Source organism: Arachis ipaensis, chromosome B7 (assembly GCF_059453495.1).
Source record: "Arachis ipaensis isolate K30076 ecotype BB chromosome B7, ASM5945349v1, whole genome shotgun sequence".
NCBI lineage: Eukaryota > Viridiplantae > Streptophyta > Magnoliopsida > Fabales > Fabaceae > Arachis > Arachis ipaensis.
This window is the reverse complement of record NC_142442.1, coordinates 135,211,241-135,218,570: the sequence shown is the minus strand read 5'-3', so window position 1 is coordinate 135,218,570 and position 7,330 is coordinate 135,211,241. Positions and strand designations below refer to the sequence as shown.

Here is a 7,330-nt window from a genome sequence, read left to right as displayed (position 1 = left end):
AATTCCATTCTATGTATGTAATTTGCAAAAGTTAAATCAAATTATAATTTTAATCAATTTATAATTTAAATTAAATAGAATAAACGGTTAAATTTAAATCGGTTTGCCAATGAGTAATAATTCAAATGGCATAATCTCCCATACTCATCTAAAAAGTTGCGGGTTCGAGTCTTCCTATATTTGATAAAAAAAAAAATTAAATCGGTTTAGATTTCATCCCATATATATATATGAGGCACGTAGGCCATTCAGGTGACTCAGGACTGAGGACTCAGGAGAGTGAAACAGTATTTGTGTCTCTTTCAATTCATCATCATATACAGAGAGATAGGGATAGGTAAACCAACATAGCACCCTAAGTCAAACTGCTTTAGACTCAGTCTTCTTCTTCGTCTTCTCCTTTTGCCATGGCCATGGGGGATTCAAGGGTTGACACAATTGCACGCTTAGCTCAATGGAAAATCGATAACTTCGGACCTTGTTCCTACAAGAAATCTGACCCTTTCAAGGTCGGAATCTGGAATTGGTATCTATTCTAACCTAACCTAATCACCATTTCTGTTCTCTCTGTGATTATCGTAATCATCAGTTCATCCATTTGCTGATCAGGTACTTATCCATAGAGAGAAACAGGTACCTCTACATACACCTGTTTCCAGAACCTTCTCGTGTCTCCAAGGAGCAGCCACCCGTTGCTCGTTTCATTCTTCGTGTTTCCAATGCTGGCTCTTCCCGCAGGTTCTATATTTCCCCTGGTACGTACTCACTCGATAACACAGTTTCCAAGTAATTGACTTGACTTCAGCCTCTTAATTATGTGGCTCATATGATATCTGTTCCTCTTGTTTTGTGAAAATGGTATAAAGAAAAAGGGCTAAACTTTTTTGGTTATTTGCATGGAGATATAGATAGGGCAAATTGATTAAACTATAGGTTCCAGGGAGTAGTATAAATTTGTAAAGTGAAGTAGGTGCAATAAACTTTGATTTTGTTCTTGGAGCAGGACTTGTTTGGTAGTGAGCTTGGAAGATAATAAATCCAGATCATCACCCTCCTTAGAAGAAACTATCGCTTTATTACTTTATTTTTGTGTTATAAATAAAAGGTTCCTGATTTTTGTATTCTAATATTCCACAAATTTCAGTAGAGGCAGTAATTTGTTGCATTTAACCCCAAATTGGAACTGCTTTACTGTTAATGTGACCGGAAAGTCAGAAACACATAGATAAACAGTGTTTAATTCAGTCCTATTCTGGCCCATAAATGAAGTTAGCAATGCATGACTAAAATTTTGTCCGTATCGGAATTGAGTCGGCCTAAGGCAACCACAAAACTCTCCCAAGCCCTTATCTATGCCTCATGTTATGAGTGTTGTCCTCTGGCTTAGTTTTGTTTGCATTTGATTTTGATGTCTTTCTTATTCTCTACCACTTTATTTTCCAAGAAGAAATAGGGTAATTTCATATTGCAACTCAAAGTGGTAACCAAGGTGTTTTTGAGATTGTAATAGCAGTTTTAGGATTGCACAATGAAGTTGTAACACAGCTTGATTCTTATTTCTTTTTGCTTTTGATGCTGCAGTCCATGAAAGGATACTTAGGACATATGATGACTTTGTCTGGCCTGTTGATACTTCATTTGTTGGTCGCTTCATTATTGATGTTGAATTTCTTGACTTGAAGATATGCCCTCTGAATGTGAGTTCCTATCCCTGAATAGTTTAACAATATTTGATATTGGAGTACCTAAACAATTATATTTTCTCTTTAGAAGTACAATGGTTTCCCTTTAGGTGGTGTCTTGAAACAACTTTAAGATAATACCTGTAATTCTATAATAGAGATACAGGTCTTGAGAATTGATTTTTAAACTAATTTTTGTACCTGCAAAAACAACACACGCTAGAGGCACAACTTTCCACTATCTTCATCCTTTCTGTCATGAGACAAGAGCCAAACACTACCTTAATATATAAGTAGCAGATGGTTTCCTTAAGATATATATATATATATATATATATATATATATATATATATATATATGACATTCTAAAATCTGAAATCAGTAGCAACCCCTGAAGTTAGTTTGAGTTGCTTGCATAGCATATCATCTAATTCTCTATTGCTTGAATTGATCTTAACCTTTGATGTAGTTCTGGACTACTGCTGCTTAACCACTGTCCTTTTTCTTTTAAACTCAGGGTGGGGAAGCTAGTTCTATATGGCCATCCGAGGGAAAATTGCAATCCATTGCATCTCAAAGTACTCTTAGTTGCCTCTCACGCATGCTTGATGATGCTATTCATGCTGACCTAACCATTATTACAGCTGATGGTACATTGAGAGCTCACAAGGCAATCTTGTCTGCAAGTTCGCCGGTGTTCCAGAGTATGTTTCATCACAACCTGAGGGAGAAAGAGTCATCTACTATCCATATAGAAGACATGTCGCTAGAATCTTGCACGGCTCTTCTAAGATACTTGTATGGAACAATCAAGCAAGACGATTTCTGGAAACACCGGCTTGCATTGCTTGGAGCAGCCAATAAATATGACATCACCGGTCTCAAAGACGTGTGCGAAGACAGTCTGCTGGAAGATCTTAACTCCGGAAATGTTCTCGAGAGGCTCAACGAAGCTTGGCTTTATCAATTACACAAGTTAAAGAAAGGATGCTTGACCTTCTTATTTGACTTCGGAAAGATATATGATGTTAGAGATGAAGTAAACAACTTTTTTCAGCATGCTGATAGGGAGCTAATGATGGAGATGTTTCAGGAAGTGCTCACAGTTTGGAGACCGGTATAAACTAACATGGGAAAACTATTTGCCCCATGAATCTTTGTGAATATGGTAGATTATTCATTATTGTGATACAATAATCATATTTGCTCTTTACCTTTACTTTATCATTTAATAGTTGGTGTTTTTCATATAAATTGTTGATTATCACTACTTTTCGTTAATCACTCTGGAAGTTCCTATGGCTATCATTGTTCACATTCAAATATTTTCAAGTTTTCAAAATATTTACTAAATTTTTAATTGAGAACAATCAAGAGATCTGCTTAGCAGAAATGATGATCAAATTAACTTAATTTTAAGTTGAAACTAATGGTAAAAATAAAATGCTTAAATGAAACAGTTTTATCGCACGCGTAGTTGGCAATTCTCCTTAAAATTGTTGGTTATTCAAATACTAATATTCTAATTACAGTTATGCTATTTGTATGTTAAAGGTTAACTACTAAATTAGTTATCCTACATATAATTAATATATAAGAAGGTATTTAAAGAAATAAAAAATAACACACCAACAAAAAAGAAGTGCCTATTGATTTTCTTTTAGATTTATGAGAATGCTATAAGTGGAGAGTTGGTTAGAGTGTTAATTCTAATGTAAAACAAATAAAAAATATTCATCACCTAATATATTTTGTATATTTATATTATAAGTATAGATATTTGAATATGTAAAATTGAGCGAAAAATTTGGTGATGAGGTTCACTCTCGTGCGAGTATTTGAATCATTTTCTTTATATATATCTATTTAAAAAAAGAATTAGTCATAAAATAAAATTAGAAAAATGAGAATATAATCATTAGGGATTTTAATTATAAAAAAATAATCAATTAAGAGATGCAACCAATATATAATAGGAATTAAATTGTCGATATAAATATTTGAATAAAAATAAACAGGCCTAAATTTTGTGATATGATGCAATTTGATTCATGTTTTTAAATTGGTTCTCCCTTTAAAGGAAGAATCAATCCTCATTCTTGGGTATGTAATAGAAAAAAAATAATAATAAATTAAGTTTTACTTTATCTTTTTATATATAAAAAAAAAGCAGTTAAAAGAAATGATCAAGATACAATGTAATCATATATGGGTAAAATTAGATGTGAAACATGATGATATGACATATTATGATATATTTAATCTTTCAAATAGTTTATCTTAAAATGAATATTAATGAATGAATATAGATAAATGAAAGAGAATTGAGGGTTGTTACGGTGGGTAACCAGAGATTAGTGGGCCGGATGACGTTGGTTGGCCCAAACGCGTGAGGGAGGTGGCTATCGAGTGCACCTGAAACTCGGTGTTCCTCCGTCCGACTTGTGCGTGTGGAAGAATGGGGGGTGGTACCTACAATGACACTCCAATGCCTAAGTTAGCAAGAGTGTGAGCAAGTTGAGAATGTATTGGGACTTAGTGATACCTGAGGGATGTCAGGGTATTTATAGTGGTGAACCAATAACCACCGCTGAAGTAGTGCCACCTTTTTAGGTGGATAACCGTTCCCATATCTTAGGGAGGTTAAGATATGGCTCTACGAAGTGGTTAGAGAGTTTCTAGGGGCAGTTACTCATTCGACTGAGTGTTATCTGCCAGCTAACCCTCGTATCCGACTTCTCTGGAGCAGGTCGTGTTCAGTACCGACTTCTGGGGATGAAGGCTGGTACTGGGGGAGGGCCAACCCCTTTGGGTTGGGCTTCTTTGCTTGGATCCTGGGCCCTATTTATTGGGCCAGGGTATGAACAGTGCCCCTACTCGAGCCCAATTTATTTTTAAGAGTTGGGTTCGAGTATTCAACTCGGAGTCATAGCCGATTTGTGAGAGGACCGACGTAATGGTTTGAAAACCGACGTGATTTTTCGTGACCTTTTGGTTCTGACAGTTACGTCCAATCAAGCGTCGTGTCTGTTAGGGGTGTGCGTAGGGATTTAATAGCCTTGGTAACGGTGCATCTTTATTAATGATTGCCCCGATTTTACCATTATGCCCCTAACGTTCTTATAAATATTTTCCCTCTCTTTCGTTGTTTCGTTTCTGCAATCTTTCAAATTTTTCTTGCATTCGTTCGTGCTGCGTTCTTGCGTTTTCGAAGGCTTTTGCTTCCAACCCTTATTTCCGGATAAAGGTTAGTTCTTTAATATGCCTTTGTAGATAATTTTGATTTGTAGACTTTAGTTTCGCATCCTCCTCCCTTTAGAGACCGTGTTGGTGATTTTTCTTTTCCCCTTGTAGGTTTGTTACCCCTTTTTTATAAAAAGAAATGGCTTCCGTAGATGCTCTCTCTCACTGGGTTGATGTCACGGTCTTAGGGGAGGAGCCCTCAGTCGATTCTGAGTTCATTACCAACCTTCGCACTCATCACAGAATTTGTACTTCTGAGGATGACGAACCAAAATACGAATTGGTAGTCCCGGGTCCTGAAGACCGGGTTTGTTTTGGAAGAGTCGATGAGGCGGCCCCTCATTTTTTCTTTATGTATGAGTGCATGATCACCCGTTTGGGTGTTTTTCTTCCTTTTTCGAATTTTGAGATATCTGTTTTGCGTCACTGTCGAGTCGCTCCCACCCAGCTTCACCCCAACTCTTGGGGTTTTTTGAAAATTTATCAATTTGTCAGCCAGGCTTTAGAGTTCCCGACTTCTTTAAAGATTTTTTTCCATCTTTTTCATATGACAAAACCCTTCAGTGGGCTAAACAATAAACAACAGTGGGTGTCGTTCCGAGCCATACAAGGTCGGAGACTTTTTACCCTTTTTGACGAGTCCTTTCATGACTTCAAGAACTACTTTTTCAAAGTGCAAGCTGTAGAGGGTCACCACCCCTTTTTCCTGGATGATCATTCTTCTCCCCGATTTCCTTTATATTGGCTGGAGGCCTCCCCTTGCGAGAAATATGGTCTGGATGACTTAAATGAGGTAGAAGCAGCCATTGTGGGGTTCCTCCGAGAAGCGTGGGGGAGGGCCCCATACTTGGATACTAAAAAATTTCTCCAGGGGTCGTCGACCTTTGTTCAGTCACAATTAGGTAGCTTTTTGTGTTTCTTGCTTATTTTCGACTTGCAATTTCTTTTACCGACTTTGTCTGATTTTAGCTACCAATTTGTCTTTGCAGAGATGGCGAAGAAAAACGCTCAAGAGTCTTACCAGAGGGTTCAGGAAGCCAAGGCAAAGTCTCGAGCCAGGTCTGGAGGTGTTAGGATGGTTGTCTCTCCCCCTCCTCCTCCTCGGAACGTTGGGACTCCTTCTCAACCTATTGTAATTTCTTCCTCTGCTTCCTCTCTGCCACCCCCTTCCATCCGACCTACTCCCGAACCAGAGCCAAAGAAGCGCAAGACCTTAGAGTCTGGCGCTTCTGGTGAGGCGGACGCTCTTGCGTTCGTCCGAAAGAACATCTATCCTCATGCTCGTATGAGTATGGATGATGTTTCTGTTCGGCACTACCTCACTACTGTGGTTGAGGAGAGTCTCAAGACGGCGGGGGTTTGTGGCAAACTCTTGGATATATTTGAGAAGACTCCCATCAGCTCTTTAGGGACGACCTCGAGGGTCGAGGAGCTGGAGGGTAGGCTTCGTATATATCAGGAGCATGAGAAGGAGTTGGAGGGGAAAGTCGCCAAACTGGAGGGGGAGAGGAACAGCCTCCGAGAGAAGGGGCAGAAGTTGCAAGCCCAATGCAACATGGAGGTGGAGTTGAGGAAGGCAGCGCAAGCCAGCTACAATAGTTTATTTGCTGATCTTGTGTCTGTAAAGAACGACTTACTGAACGCTCGGAAGGCCTACACCGAGTTGGAGGACTCTATTGCGGATGGTGCTGATGAGGCCTGGAGGATTTTCAAGGAACAGGTCGGAGTTATTGCTCCTGACTTGGACCTTTCTCCTTTGGACCCTGATAAGATTGTTATTGATGGTGCCATCGTGGATCCTCCTGCCCCCATAGTGGAATCTGAGTCTGATTTAAAGACTCGGGGGCAGAGGATCGTAGAGTCCCCTCCTCGCTCTAAGGACGCCCCGAGTTCTTCTACCGTTCCTCCGACTTCCTCTTCAACTCCTGCTCCTGGCGTTCCCCCTGACTCTGCTGGTGGTGATCTTCTAAAAAAGTGATTTTGGCTATTGGGGCCCGGCCTGTGGACCCCTCTTTTTAAACTCTTTATATTTATTTGTTGGTGTTTTGAACAATTTTTTGGCCTTTTAAGGCCGTAAACAAAACAGTAATGCCCCTTTTTAATAGGGGTTTAATTTATCATTAAATAAATACCCTTTTTGGATAAGGGTTTTGAGTTACCTTATGCGCGCATGCTTTTCGTGGTTCCTTTGACTCTTTGATCTTTTCTGGAAAAAATCTTTTCTTTGGGATTTGCCTGCTTTTCTGAATTTCCTTGATTCTCAAGGCAGCCTTTTTCTTAGTTTTTCCTTATCTCTTTTTGTTATTCCTAGTACTCAATTTTGTTTTATTGAGTTTTTCGTGACTTAGGCTACTTTTGCGATTCATTTTTAATTTTACTCGGTTTCGCATTCCGCCCTGTGGGT

The 7,330-nt window shown here is 38.8% G+C and overlaps 2 protein-coding genes across 2 annotated transcripts; both read left to right on the top strand.

Annotated features, from left to right (window-relative positions):
• Nucleotides 1-250: 250 nt before the first annotated feature.
• LOC107606034 (BTB/POZ domain-containing protein) lies at nucleotides 251-3,005 on the top strand. The gene is made up of 4 exons (XM_016307999.3): nucleotides 251-526; nucleotides 610-755; nucleotides 1,582-1,697; nucleotides 2,201-3,005. The coding sequence occupies exons 1-4, from the start codon at nucleotides 408-410 to the stop codon at nucleotides 2,804-2,806; spliced, it is 987 nt and encodes a 328-aa protein (XP_016163485.1). The 5' UTR covers nucleotides 251-407; the 3' UTR covers nucleotides 2,807-3,005.
• A 2,912-nt stretch (nucleotides 3,006-5,917) lies between these two features.
• On the top strand, nucleotides 5,918-6,904 carry LOC148554259 (uncharacterized). The gene has a single exon (XM_088495057.1). The coding sequence runs from the start codon at nucleotides 5,918-5,920 to the stop codon at nucleotides 6,902-6,904; it is 987 nt and encodes a 328-aa protein (XP_088351183.1).
• Nucleotides 6,905-7,330: the final 426 nt, after the last annotated feature.

What these genes read in the sequence shown, in the direction of transcription:
- LOC148554259 (XM_088495057.1), top strand. Translation starts at nt 5,918, where the DNA reads ATGGCGAAGAAAAACGCTCAAGAGTCTTACCAGAGGGTTCAGGAAGCC.
- LOC107606034 (XM_016307999.3), top strand. Translation starts at nt 408, where the DNA reads ATGGCCATGGGGGATTCAAGGGTTGACACAATTGCACGCTTAGCTCAA. An exon ending in CAGGTTCTATATTTCCCCTG is followed by an intron (nt 756 to 1,581) that starts GTACGTACTCAC and finishes TTGATGCTGCAG; the next exon opens with TCCATGAAAGGATACTTAGG. An exon ending in TGAAGATATGCCCTCTGAAT is followed by an intron (nt 1,698 to 2,200) that starts GTGAGTTCCTAT and finishes TTTTAAACTCAG; the next exon opens with GGTGGGGAAGCTAGTTCTAT.